This window comes from Xiphophorus maculatus, chromosome 9 (assembly GCF_002775205.1).
Source record: "Xiphophorus maculatus strain JP 163 A chromosome 9, X_maculatus-5.0-male, whole genome shotgun sequence".
NCBI lineage: Eukaryota > Metazoa > Chordata > Actinopteri > Cyprinodontiformes > Poeciliidae > Xiphophorus > Xiphophorus maculatus.
The window spans coordinates 19,995,358-20,010,350 of NC_036451.1; the positions used below are offsets into that span (position 1 = coordinate 19,995,358).

Consider the following 14,993-nt stretch of genomic DNA (forward strand, 5'->3'; position numbering starts at 1 on the left):
AAAGAAAACGGGAAGAAATGGGCACCATATTCATATTTCTAGTATAGTAGTCAATGCATGTTTACTTGTGTTGGATACTTGTTTGAAATCTGATGAGTCAGAGTGAAATAAACATGATAAAAACATCCGCAGTGAAGTTTCTCATTCAACTCTCTCTTTAAATAGGTTTCTATCTTACCAGAGGTGCATGTCTTCACGGATGTACCACCATCTCTACACTATGATGTGGAGATTAGCACCACAGGAAGCGGGGACTGATCTGTGCCTATTGCAAACACAACACACGTTGTATGAAAGATGTCAGCTTGAAAAGTGGCAAGCAATTTTTTACAATTAAAAAAATAAAAAACAATACACAGTGGCACATTTTGGACTAACCACCAATGTAGTAAAAAGCCAAAACAGAGGACTGTGCTGAATCAGTTCACACATTTTAATTTTAATAGAAACGTATTGGGGAACTCTCAGGTTTTGTGAAAGTATCAACAAGCCCAGATCTTTTTTTTACATTTTAGCACATTACAATCGCTAACTATAATGTGTTGTATTGTGATTTTACATGAAAAATCAGTACAACATAACTGTGATTTACAAAACAAATATGAAATGTGGTTGTTATATGTATTCAGCTGAATCGATACTTAGAACCACCTTTCAGCAAACTTACAGCAGCAAGTCTGTTTGCCCATTTTTCTCTGTATGCTGCCAAATTAGTTCAGTCAGACTGAATGAAGAGTGTTTCCAAGCAGTGGTTTTTTTATGTATCTGGATTTTGATCTGGACTTTGACTGCGCCGTGGGCACCTCTGACTAATTCTCAAGTCTTTTGCTGACTGTAAAATATTTGTTTAACATTTTTTCCATTCGAGTTAGCATTAACTCTGTCCAGGTATTCCATCCAAAGAAAAGAGTTGCAGCAGCTTGATGAAGTAATCGTTTGAACTGTATTTTATGTAGACATAAGTCATGAAAGACACAATTTTCAGAGTTTTATTCGTGAGACATTTTGAAAACCTTGAAATATATTCCTTCCACTTTGCAATTTTGCGCTACCTTTTGTTAGTCTTTGAAATAAATCGCAATAAAAACATTCACATTTATGATTTTCATTGTCACGTGAGAAAGTAAGAAGCGTTCAACTGGCATGAATACTTTTGCGAGGCAAAGTTGCAAACCAACCAAGCAACCTCTAAGCAAGATAACAGGGCTGATTGCATGTTAGCTTTAGAAGATAAAATGCAAGTAGTGTTTCTCCATTGCATGCTCACATTCACACAGCATCACACATTGCTGCATGTCAGTAGAAGATGGTGCTTTGGGGTTCAGCACAATGTCAAGGGTCAAGCCAATAGCCATGTAAGATCAAACACTGTAGCTTCAACAAGCAGGCAATGAACAAACACGTTTTCCTTTAATGTAAGGAAGTTGGTTTAATGTAACCAACTTGTGGTACAACTTCATCAGTATTTAATCGGCTCAAACAGGATGTTTCTTGTATCTTACATGTCTTCTGCTGATGTTCCTACATCACTGCTCAGTTTTGTTTAGGAAGAAATTCCACGTCAAGCTGTAAGCTTCAACTGCATTAAAAGAGTTATTTTTGTCTTCAAGTTCCCAGACTTTAGAGATAAAAAAACAATTCTTGTAATTGTTTTGGCATCATGATGCAATCACAACCTTATCGCCCTTTACCCATTTATCATAGAGCATGAAAGGGATTAAATCAAATATGTCTGCTTTTGACAGGCACTTCAGCACAATCTAATCAGAACATCACATTATGCGTTTTATCAAAGAAGAAAGTTTAAACCTAACAAAGTTTTTAGCCTATAAAGAAGAAAAATACAAATACATAACTTTAAAAGTCAACTTTGTTATATTGTTTGGTACCTTTGAACAAAGGGTTCCTTTGGATTTATTAAAGAAGGTATATCATGCAAAGTCCATCTTTTAACCCTTAAATACATTTTGTTTGATACTTGGAGGCTCCTGGATTGCAGAAAAGTTTAGTTGAGTGTTGCCTGTTGCTGCATGAATATATTTATATTCTGTTTATGACACAGTTTTCATGCTCTTCTTTTTCTCTACTACCTAGTGATATTTTTTTTCAACTATTATGTCACAGTATTTGCTGTAGAACTGCTAAGGTCATGGACTTCCAGCTAGCCACTTTTGCAAATCAAGCATTTTCATTTCTCAGTGATTTTGGAGTCCAAGTTCAAGGATGCCAAAGCTACAAGTGGATAAGTCAAAATGTTTGGTCATTGGGTGTATTATCCCACAAAATGCATTACACTCTACTGTCCTCCTGCATCAGATTGCTGAAACACTTGTCCTTGAAGTGCTTCATGCAAACAAAAAGGACTTTTTCCATTGGCGTGGGTACATTTCCAAGAAAAATAACATTTAACCAATCTCTTCAAAGAGGTTCTCTGCCAGTATCAAGAAGGATTTCTCAAAATACTTCATCTGATGGAGATGTGAGGTCTCCGTCTGCGGAAATGTAAGACACAGCATAGCGATGAGCTGCAAATATTGCTAAAATGACAACAATGAGCTTTATTTTAGACATGGATTTGTTGTGTGTTGACATGATGTCCTAGCCATTGTTTTGATAGCAGTAACATTGTGCCTTATGTTAGGGCTGTGTGCTCGCTTTTAGCTCCTTGACGACATAACCCTCTTTACCACAATTGAATGATTTAAATGTGAAAAGGGAGGATTTAAAAGCAGGATACATCCACTTTGAGACTATTCTAAAACCATAAAAGCAGTCATGAGCCTTTAAGGATGGATTTATGGAGTATGTTGTCATGTAGAGCAGAAGCAACTCAACCAGTTTTCTGCTTAAATCAGCTGGGTGGCATTTAGGAAGAATCCAGGTGGTTTAATTAGCTTCCCAACAGACCTTCTCAGGTGTGTTGAACAAGGGGAACACTTAAAATCTTCAGGACACTAGCCCCCCGAGGGCCGACATTGAACACTTCTGTCAAAACATGACATCAAACGGTAAAAGTCTAACTCTGAGGGGTATTGCAAAGATACAAAAAGAGTGATTTGTCCAGAGGTCATTTCACAACATTCAGTTTATATGCTGTTGTAGCAACTGCAAAAATCATATCCAGAAGGCTTTAGGAGTCTGGAGCAGATGGAATCATATTCATCATGAAAACAATGTTTTCCAATTCCAGTGTATCACCAATTGCAAAAACATTGCGTAAGTCTCCCTGATGATGTTGTGAAAACAGATACCATGCTGAATATTTTCTCCTTTGAGTCCAAAAGCTCACTATTCCAGATAGATCGGTACCCCACTACAAATTAATCCCTTTGCCATGCGAGTCATGTGGACTCTTTTAAGAAGCGAAAGAAACCTAGTGGGGGACAAAGTTGACTGAATGTTGTGTTGTGGGTGGTAGCTGTGGGATAAAACACATTTCATCTTTCACTTTCAGTTTCTATCAATATGCCTTTTATAGAGCTTAATGTCCCTTTCAATACTTTGCATCGGGGATAGCGTACACTCACTAAGTCTGACAGACAAGCTGGGATTAATGTTGTTTTAGTAAACTTTCATATGTCCACAAGCCACTAAGCTAACCTCTCAGGAGGAAGCTGGGGAACCTGTTAGATCTATTGAAGCTACAATGTAAAAAATACTCAGAATTTATGTGAAACAAAACCTAAGATCTCCAGAGCAACAAGAAAACAGTGCACAGCCTCAGACATATTTATTACAACTCTGGACCAGTTTTAATCTGTCTGTGATAGAATCATTATGTTTATTTTGAACAGAAGCCACCGTCTCTGTTATCAAGTGTGAGATCTATTTGTCTAATGGTAATAGCCTTTCACGAGAGGTTTCCTCTCCTTTGGAGGTCCAGATAATGCATAACAACCCCATAAGTTTACTATTATGGGGACACTTGGAACTCATTGATGCTTTAAGTAATCTTTAGAGAAACAATTACTCCTGAATCCTGCAACAGAAGGCACAGCAAAAGCTGCCGATGGCAACGAAATGGAGCATACCTAACACATCTCTGAGGGCCCATTTCAAACAGAAATTTCAACAATAATATTTTTTTCTTTTTCTCTCCCTTAAGAGGTCTGTCTCATGTTCTTTCCTTCAGCTTAAAATGTGTTTTTGACATGCCGTATAGCCATGAGCGAAAAAGATTTCCATCATTGCATTTAAGGGCAGTAAGTCCTCTGGTAAATCTGGAAAATAGCCAGATGACTCACAGACCACATGATGTTAGGATTGTAAATCTTAAACTAAATTCCCTGACTTGTGTTTTCTTCAGACTGGTCATGAATAATATATTGATGTGAAAGTGACCGGGAGTGTATCCATCTATAAAATGATCCGCAGGGTCAAGAGACTACATGGCTGTAAGGAGAACAGTGTCTGCTGGAGGGGGTGATGCAGCTTTTATAGATGTCATACATGTGGATTTTTTAACCGTGTCAGACTGGAGTGCCTTTGTCTACCTTTCTGTCTCAGTAGAACTGAGGGATGATCTATGCAGCACTTTCATGTATTAGTGAAAGCATGAAAGCTATATAAGTTTTACTTTATTTCCTTTATGACGTTATGCATTTCATCGTTTTTCCTCTTTTTCTGTTCGGTTCGAGGAACAAATTCACTTTAACTCTTAAGTGAACAAAATAGCATGAAACGTTACCAACTAGTCAAAAGCACAGACATAAACATCAATAGAAATGTTAAGTACTTAAAACAAACACGTGTGTCAAACCCAAGGCCTGCGGGCCAAATCTGGCCCTCCATAACTAATTCTGTGGTCCTCCAGACTCTGATGAGGTCTGTCAGAGTCATTGTGGAGCATGTTTTGCCAAGTATAGTCAGAAGTTTACATACATTGTGGTTTAGATTGATTGGTTATGTAATGTTAGAACTGTGGTAAAACATGTCATCTAGGTCTGAGCTGTATTCTACAAATGTGTGTCAAAATTTTAATATTAAAGAAAACACAGTCAAACAAGAACTTTCATGTGCAGTGCTTGCTGATATGTAATTAAAAGTTTCTCAGCAGAGACACATCAAATTAATGTATTTTACACATAAAAACAATCACAAAATAATTGCAAAAATTTGTATTTGTACGAGTCTTTATTTCACTGAGAGAGACATAAAGAAGAGAGAAAATTAGACTGAAAGAAAAGATGTAATGACTAGCAATAATTAGTACCTCTGGAACAAAAAAAAAAAGATTTTTACTAATAGTTTTGCTACCTTTACTATTTTAACCAGCCATATTACATAATTTACTGCTTTCTTTGAGAATGACAAGTCTTTGGGAATGACTATACATATCCCAACGCCCAACCCAAAAACACGTCGTTTTTTTTTTGCTTCCTTTAAGATGTGAAAGGCACTAAAAGGAAATAACTCACTTACTTTTACCGACACTAGATAACTCCTTCTGGATTATTTCAGTTCATAGATCTATTAAATCCCCCTCTAAATTGTTGAACGCTTATTACAACCAACTTAGTCAGATACAGTAGAATAAATGTGTCATGTGTCCATTTCAGAACAAAGTATCCAACTTGTTCAGGCTTCTGGAAGACAACACACACACACACACACACACATATCCCCGTTCTTTTTTTCTAGGAGTCAGCATAAATGTCAACAAACCCCAACACAGACTATGCAACACACTTTAAAACCATCATCATAGAGTAAGCTATGAGGATTCCATGTATACATTTCAGATGATGAACTTCTTACGTTTCAGACATTACCTCCCTGAGCACTCCGTCTGCTGAGCTGTGCACCTTGAAGAACAAGATGTATTGTGTCTGGTTATAATCAGAAATGAGGACACTATGGAAGGAATGCAGCAGAGTCTGATCTCTCCTGCAGACATGTATGCCATGGAAGCGAAGGTGAATTGGGGTGTCGGGTTTTGCAGCAAGAGTGACTCAGTGGTTCATGGGTTCAACTAAACAATGCTGTTCCGTTTCAAACTGAATGAAGGAAAACATCCCAAAATTTCAGAGTGTGCTGAACACAGAGGCTTAGCTGTCAAATGAGATTCAGTTTGCTGACTGGTGTCACGGTTTCATGCTATTTCTCGGTATTCGGTGTAGAAAGAAAAGGTTTTCCTTTTAGATTTAAATGTAGATCTTGGTCAATGTGGGATGACAGAGCAAAATAAAGAGGCCTCTCTCTCTTGGGCTTGCATGAAAAAAGTATTTTCATATGCAGAAAAAGACCAGTTGAAAGAAGGGCCTCTTCACACATCAAGTCCAATATCTGACCGAACATGGTCACTTACTAACTTTTGTTTCTCAGATTCTTTTGAAACTGAATAATATCGATCCACAGAATGACAAAAGATATGTGCTTCATTCTGTTTTATTAAACTTTCCATAATTTGGAACCAGAGCGTAGGTTGATGACTGATTTTGACTTTCACTTGTTTTTTCCAGCACCGAGGCAACTTTATGTTTGGAAAACGCTAAAGAATGTCTTCGGTTCACCCTAGCTCCTGCCAGCTGTTTAATAATCTTTATTGGTGCGAGCAGCCATCTCGTGTCATTGGATATGATTATTGCAGTGCGCACGCAAATACCAGCCAGGACAGGAGACTGTTTTACGGATGCAGGTGGAGTCCATGCATGCCATTCCTTAACCATGACCTTGATTTCCAGGATTGTGATGTGCCCATAAACGCTGCTAAACAAATCAAAGACTTGTTTCAGGGAATACCGTTCAGAGCAAGTGGTGACCTCTGCAGTGACCAGACTTAAACATCATCAAGTCTTTATGAGTTATCTAACAGAGAGGGCACTTTCACACCATCCCTCATGAAGCAGGTCATATAAATATATATCTATATATATATATAGATATATATATATATCTATATATATATATATATAGATATATATATACAATATCCGTACTGAACTCATCTTAGCCAAGAAATTGTCTCTCTTCAAAAAGATTTTACACTACTTTGCCAATATTAACACAAAAATTTTATTATCATTATTATTCTGAACTTCCCAAGTTATATTTGTGTTATTTTTTTCTGAATTTGAGGTCAGTTGGATTGTAAGACGTGGAGAAGTCAGGAGTCCTGTTAAAGGTTGGCCTCGTGAAAATGAATGGCAATAATCAGCATTAAAGCTTTGAATTTAGTTTTGGAGAGAGAGGGAGAGAGAAATAGAAAGATCATAGATATTAATATCATGATTTGCTCTGACCTCTCATCTAGCTTTGCACCATGAAAGCCAAGCAAAACCAATGCCATGACTTAAAATATTTTATGAGGGATGGATTGACATTTAATGAAAGGCTTTTTTGTGAGACTCCGAGGGCAGATGCTGGAACTTGGCAGAAGAGTCTGTTGTGGTTTTAGTGTCCAGTTCAACAACCATAAATGCCGAGTCTGTATTTGTATTAGTACTGATATAATGACACTGCGGCTGTTCATTTTGAATAGAATGGAAAAATGAGCTCAAAGCAGCAATGAAAGCCATAGTAAGCATTTTTTTTAGCAATTGAATTCTGTGAATAGGTTATGAGCTCTATTAACCTAAATTCATAAACCCAGCATTAATCTTTTTGTTCATTTATCTTTTTTTCTAATGAAACAAAATTAATATGAGTAATTACGTTATGTCCCTCTTTGTCCATCAATTGTCTTTGCTTACTTAAATTGAATTTAATTTTAAATAAATTATAAGACAACTCTTAGAAACATGTTTGTCTTTCTTGAGTTGCCAGAAGCGTCTCTCAGAAAACTATGGCTCATGTGGTTCAGAATCCTCTTTGTGTGAAAGATCATGGCCTGAGAGATGAGTTGGAAGTGACAAAATACATTAAGCGGCATCATTCCTCCTCTCTGAAAATAACAAGGTGACAGTTCTCATCAATAAAAACATGGCTTTTTTTCGGCATAAAGTCTCCAAAATCTTTAAAATTGTTTTTTGTTTTTTTTCACTCCCAGATGCAGACTTTGTGATGTTACAAGGGAAACCTGCATTTAGTGTAAGTTTGTAAATCTTATGAATCTCTTCCAACTCTTGAATTAGCTTTGCTTCACAATCCCATCTAGGTTGGGGTTACGTTGCTTGTGCACCTTTATCCTTACACACATTTTCCTTTCACTCCATTAACTGGGGCTACAGGACGTATCCATGGTGTTCTTAGGTGCTGAACACTGTAAGGTTTATGCCCATCTTAATATTATGCCTTCCTTTTAATTCCAGGTGACAAATTAGCACACATATCCACCACACACACACAAACACACGCCTGTTTGCGTGACTGTCTTTCTGGAGATTTTTCATTAACTTCCATTTATTTCTACAGCCTAAACCTTACCCTTATCCTAACCCGAGCCATAACATACCTAACCCTAAGCCTATCCAAAACTCAATTCACACCTTAGTCCTAAATCTAAACCCTGACCCAAAAACAGAGCAGTAGGTCCCCACAACTTAGTATGTGTCAGGAAAATGGTCCCTCACAAGGTATTACGAACAAATGCACACACTAAACAGAAATAAACATGTGTAATATTTATTTATTTTACTGATTTCATATATTATACAGCATAGGAGAAAGTCTGCTTTTATTTGAACTATTGAAATAAATTAAATTTTAAATGACATTCCAATTCATCAAGATGAACCTGTACTCCAAACTAATTAAAATTCCTGTAAATCATACTGTGATCCTGTCTGTGAATGACAAGCTTTAATAGAACAAGTGGCAGTGCAAGTAGGAACTGTTTTTTTGAGCTTGGCCCAACTATTTGCCTCGGTAATAAAAACCATACTGACCAGAGAACTGTTCTTCCAGATGTATTAGGAGCCATTTGAGAGCACCTTGGTTGTGGACAAGATGAAGCAAATGATGGATGAGTTTTGGCTCTATTTTCAGCCTAACATCTTTTCTATGCCATGTTTTCTTCACACCATATTTTGTCCCATGCAAAGAGTTACACTGACCAGTGGCCAGAGTGCTAGAATGAGAAGTCAAAGAAATTTATGGACACTGCAACACTCCTATGATCATTCCAGTTCCTTTTCACTGTCTGCAGCTTTGTTTATTAATTCCCCCCAGACGGCCGACTCAGATTTTCCACAAAGCATTATTTTCATTTCTGTGGTATTTTTTATTTATTTTTTCACTCCAGAAAATCCCAAATCTCTAGGAGATCATTACAATTGAAAATCTTCATGTGAACTCAAACACTCAATGCGAAGAAAAGCAGAGATGTCAGTGCCACTAGCACAAATCCCACTTCATCGTATATTTCATGAGTCTTTTACTCTAAAGTCTAATACATAAGACACACTTACTGCTTGGAGCATAGCTGGTAACAAACACCTCTGGTTATTCTCCAGTCTAACGCCACTGAACAGCAGGAGGTGACATTAGCAAAGCCTACTTGTCATAAAAAAGGTGAAAAAAAACCCAGCTGATTTCCACTCCTGTTTTTTTCTTTTCTTTTTTTCTGTGTTTTACTTTATTTCCACAGACGTTTTACCAGGATTTGCTGTTGAACAATGTTCAGAATCTCAGTGACTTACACCTTCATGCATTGCGATTTCTTGTGTTCAATGGTAGTAATTTCTCATAGCTTGCGATGGTGACAAGGACAAAAAGAAATATCAAAACATCATTACTCAGAATGTCAGAGTAAAACTACTTTCACTGCTACACCATAAATTTCACAAGTGGAACTTCGTCTGTCTAGGACAAAACATAATTAAGAACCTGGTCAACTAGCTTAGATTTCTTTACTTTGGCCTTCTGTTTTCGTCTCATTTACTTTTGTAGAGATCCAGCTTCTGACAAGTTACAGAAACATTCTTTTTTTTCTCCCCCTGCCTGCAGGGGATTCTCAAAGTGTTGTAGTTCTCTGTGCTCAGACTGCGCTCTTACATGACTCAGTTTTTCAAAGTCACAGATCAGAACAAGCTGCCTCTGTTGTAGATCACCCCAGTCTAGACACTACCTTTCATTACTCAGAGGCGGAACGTCCTGTTTCATTATTTCACATTTAATAAAGCCGTAGAAACAACAGATGAGACAAAAAAAACAACATACACATATGAGGCATAATATTATAACCGCCTTCCTAAACGTTTATTGGACCCATTTTGATTTCTAAACAGAAGTGATCCACTGAGGCAAGTACTTCACTTGACCTTTCAAGGTGTGCTGTGGTATCTGGCACCAAGATGTTAGCAACAGATCCTTTAAATCCTGCAAGTTGTGAGGTGCGGGCTCCGTGGATCAAACTTGTTTGCCCAGCACATACCACGGCGATTGAGATCTGAGAAATTTGGAAGCTAATTTAAACTCCCAAATGTGCTGCAGCGCTCCAAAAGCTGTTACTGTCCCAGTTTTGGTTTGTCGGATTATCCTGGCTGAAGAAAACCACAGCCAGTAACGCTGTTTTCATGAAAGAGCATGCATGGTCTGCGTCATTCACACGGACTTTGGAACCCCAATTTTCACAGCGGAACATTGCCCAAACCATAACACTCTCTCTGCTTCTTCCCAAACTTCATCCTAGTGACCACAAATTAGTTACCTGATTCAGCTGGATTATATGGAACAATAAAGAATCGCAGTATGCACTTTCTGCAGTAAGCATGAGTACCCTGGCTGTCTCATACAGAACATGTTGCAATAAATTGTGTATTCTGACACTTCTCCCTCACATACCAATAATTATGGCCAGGCTATCCTACTCATATCCATGAGTATTGGTCAGCCATGCTCCTTCCACGAAGCACTTCTGATGAATGTGTTGTAATGTGCCATGATGCAGAAATAATCAGTGTAATTCACTGTACTTGTCAGTGGTCATGATCTAATGCCTAATCACTATATATCACTATTAATGCTGTTTATTTTCATTTTTCAAATAGATTTTCTTCTGCACAAATTCAGCTGTGTCTCTGTTTTTATGGAACAGGGCCAGGATTATTTTGGTGCTAAAGTCAGTTGCTCCATATATTCCTGAAGATTATTGCAGGAGCATAAATTAAACAGTTGACAAACATTTTGCCTATTGTATTGTCTCTAATTTGATAGTGTCTCAATAAAATACATCAAATAGTTGAGATGGAATTTGGTTTTAAAAAATACATAAATAAATAAATGACTGAAATAATTAGCAATAACTCCCATCACTTTAGAGAAAGAAATTGAAAGTAATCAACTACTGCTGCCTAGCTGCCATGAAAGAACAGTTTTAAGCTCTGCGTCTAATAATTGAGGATTTCTTTTCAAGTAGTTATAGAGAACATGAAAAGCTATGCTCCACATTTACCACACAACTTTGGAATCTGGTAAGAATCTGTCTTTAATTAACTCAACAGGCCACCAACAAAGTACTAGACAATACACAATGGAGCTGTATTGTTAGAAACAGACTGACCCTAATCAAAGAACAGGAGGGGTCTGTCTGGGTCCATCCATTCATATATATATATATATATATATATATATATATATATATATATATATATATATATATATATATAGTATATATGATTGCTGGAGTATGATGATTGCTGGAGCATAAATAGCTTAAACGTTAGATACATACTGTACATATACAGTATGTAATCCCGCTCTATGACGGTAGGTTGAGGTTGAGCCAGCAGCAGCTCGGCAGACACAGATTGCAGTAGCTCCTTGCTGGATGAGATCTGTGATAGTCTGGTGGTTAAATATGGAATATTTACATGCTGCGAACAGCAAGCACACCGTGCGCACCCGTGAGAAAAAAACAAGGCTGTAGCTGCGCAAATTACAAAACCATATCACCCCGCGGTTATTTATGGCTTCTGGCTCGGAGGATGATGAAGGGAACACGACGGGCGCTTCATGGAGACTTATAGGCCCAGCCTCGGAGCTTTCCAAGAAGCCCTGCCGTCTAATGTACTCCCCTCTCGGCCGCGACAGCGATGTCTGCCTCTTTTATGTCAGGGGACAGTTTTTTGCCATGGACGCCCGCTGTGCTCACTCCGGTAAAAACACGCTTAATTTCTGCCTAGTTTAAAGGAAAGCAGCGCTTTGCTCAGTGTATGATGAATGCAGCCCATGTTGACATATGTGGCGATTGTTTCTTTTGCAAATTCATATGAATATGCAAGACTAGAAGGATAGAAACAAATGGGGGTGGGGGGAAGCATTCTGCCCCCTGCCGTCTGGTTTTCAGAAATTACCAATTGTCACCTTCACTTTTTCTCGAAAGAAGAATAATTTAGATAAGACACACTAGATTAAAACTATGAAATAGCTTTTTTTTATTAAAAAAAATGTTTTTTGTTGTTTGTTTTTTACAATTTTGTTAAAACTGTCACTATATCCTGATAGTATAATATGAGGATAATCATACAGATAATCTGTCTCATGTTATACGAGGAAATATGTCAGAAACAACCTCTGTGAAAAACAACCATTTGCAGCCAAGAGGAAACTCTTAGCGTTGTTAATCACACTCATGTAAGTGCTGCTCACACTCTTTTCCTTGCTCTCTGCTGCACCTGCCGTGAGTATCCAGGCTGGCATGGCCACTGATGACGATGGATAAACATTAGCATTAGGTTGTTTCTTCGCCATTAGCACATATTACTACACCAAAACTCCTGAGCAGTGTTTCAGAGCACAACAATTATTTAGGAAACTTTGACAATAATGAAATGCATGAAGGTGGTTCTAGGAATAGAAACCAGGATGAGGTGGGATGCAGCTCAAATGATTCAAAGTTTGTCCAAAGCTATAATCTCCTCCAATGTTATTCACCTTGATTCTTGTGCCTCTTGTGATGTCATCAACTAAAACTCACCAAACAGAAGTAGCAGACGGGGTGGAGGCGTTGTTTTTTTATTCTTATTTTTTCTGAGTGTGCTTCTCAAAAAGTATTGTATTTTGTGGAAACCCACACTTCGTTATCCACCTGTGTTTTTAACAAAAATTCCCCACAATAGTAACTTTAGCTGTTTGCTGCACTAACCTCAGGGGGTCCTCTGTGTGAGGGAGACATTGAGGAGGCTGATGGAGTCCTGCAGGTCTTCTGCCCCTGGCATGACTATGGCTATGATCTCAGAACTGGGAAGTCTGGGACATTATTAGAGGTCAGTGATGCAATAAAAGCCTTATTAGTTGTGTCCTTATTCTTTCCATGTGCTTAAATCCCCATATAAAATGATTATATGAGCAAATAATGTATTTTGTGGAAATGAAAAATATGAATTTGACATGCAGTGTGTAATAATAAAATATCATAGGGTACAGTAAATGTTTTATTATTTTATTAATCCCAGCTTTCAGCAGCAGACAAAAAAATTATTTAGGAATCAATGCATAATCTTTAATCCTTCCATTTGCGTAACTATATTTAATTAAAATGGCAGCAACACCAGTGCAAAGTAATTGTTTTCAATAAATTGTTTCAAAATTTGTTTTTGCCCTGCGGTCCGATGTGGATAAAGCAAACTTTAGATAAGATGGCACATTGGGTTTTTGTCAGTATTGTCTGGTTTTTCACAGATGACATCAGTTGCACACATTAAGATATAATTGTTTTCCACTGCTGTTTATCATTTTCGAGCACTTATGACTTTTTGTCTTGTGGTTTCACTTTCACAGCAACAAGTTTATGAAGTAAAGCTGGTGGATGGCGACGTGTACGTGAAGCACGCAAGTCATCTCTCCCTCAGGCCTTTTCCAGCAAATCAGAAAACCTGAGTTATCTCCGCGCAGCTGGTTCATCCTATTTTTAAGACTTTTTCCACAAGTCATCCGAAAACATTCCAAAGCCTTATCTCTGTTGTTCTAAGAGTTGTTTTTACTTCGCTGAGAACTCAGGACTAAGGAGACCGTCTTGAAGAGGACATGACATCATGAAGTTGTTTTTCTTGTTGGTATACCAGGCAAAGTTCAGAGTTTAACACAAGCTGTTAAGAGGAAGAGTTGTGAACATTTTACTGTATGTTTTTAATGGAGAAACAGCAAAATACAACAAATACATTTCTTTGCAAAAGTATTCGTATCCCGTTTGTCTAGCCTCACAAACTTCATTTATTTAATTAAGACTTTATCTTACAGAACAAATTGTGAGGTGTAAAAAAAAGAGCATTTGTTTTCAATATTAGTTTTTGTAAATAAAACTCTAAAACGTCTTGTTTTTATTTCTTATTTGATCAATTATCTCATGAAAACTTCCCCAGATGTTTGTGTGATCTCTGCTGCTTGGTTAGATCAATCTGATATCAAACAAGCTGGTAATCAGTCAGTTCTTATAACTTCTCCTTAAGAACTGTTCGCTTATTCAAACCACAAACAAAAGCCAAGGAGTTACATCATGGTTAGCTATTTCCTTTTGTTAAGATCTAAACTATGTTATCCTTATAAGACATTGTGATGTTCTTTATAAAAAAAAACAAACTGGCTTCATGTGTGATCAAGTAGTAATGAATTAAGCATAATCTTCTCCTTCAACACTTATGTAACATTATCTGAAGTGTCTAACATCCCCACAATGGTCTCATTAAACCCACAAATTTTCTTCCTTTCATCAACAAACTTTACATGTGGTCTGAAACTGTTAGACTCACTGTTGAGTTATTTGGACTAGAGCACGTATAAACACTTATTCTGCTCATCTCACAATCCAAACAGTGTTGTTACTTGACAATTTGTGGCCCAACAAAAGAAGCAATGAAAATGGTGCAACTAGTAGCTGTTTAATTTGTGAGGTGTTAGTATATACAGTATATATATACAGTATATATATATATATATATATATATATATATTTTTTTTTTTTTTTTTTCCTGGCTTTGTTACAGGCAAGCTTTTATTCTATTGACCCAGTATGATTTAAGAAGAGCGGTTTGGTCAGACACAGCAGGGAGGTTCATGGCCTGAAATGCACCGTGGGCTCATAGAAACCATTTTTATATGTCTGTGCTCACCAATGC

General features: G+C 37.4%; 1 protein-coding gene across 1 annotated transcript; it reads left to right on the forward strand.

Annotated features, from left to right (window-relative positions):
* Window positions 1-11,667: 11,667 nt before the first annotated feature.
* LOC102229720 (Rieske domain-containing protein-like) lies at window positions 11,668-14,771 on the forward strand. Its single transcript, XM_005795705.3, has 3 exons — window positions 11,668-12,035; window positions 13,030-13,145; window positions 13,660-14,771. The coding sequence occupies exons 1-3, from the start codon at window positions 11,846-11,848 to the stop codon at window positions 13,756-13,758; spliced, it is 405 nt and encodes a 134-aa protein (XP_005795762.1). The 5' UTR covers window positions 11,668-11,845; the 3' UTR covers window positions 13,759-14,771.
* Window positions 14,772-14,993: the final 222 nt, after the last annotated feature.

Bases quoted from the DNA above. Each gene is read 5' to 3' on its own strand.
- LOC102229720 (XM_005795705.3), top strand. From the start codon at position 11,846: ATGGCTTCTGGCTCGGAGGATGATGAAGGGAACACGACGGGCGCTTCA. The intron at 12,036-13,029 runs GTAAAAACACGC...CACTAACCTCAG, and splicing joins CGCCCGCTGTGCTCACTCCG to GGGGTCCTCTGTGTGAGGGA. The intron at 13,146-13,659 runs GTCAGTGATGCA...TCACTTTCACAG, and splicing joins AGTCTGGGACATTATTAGAG to CAACAAGTTTATGAAGTAAA.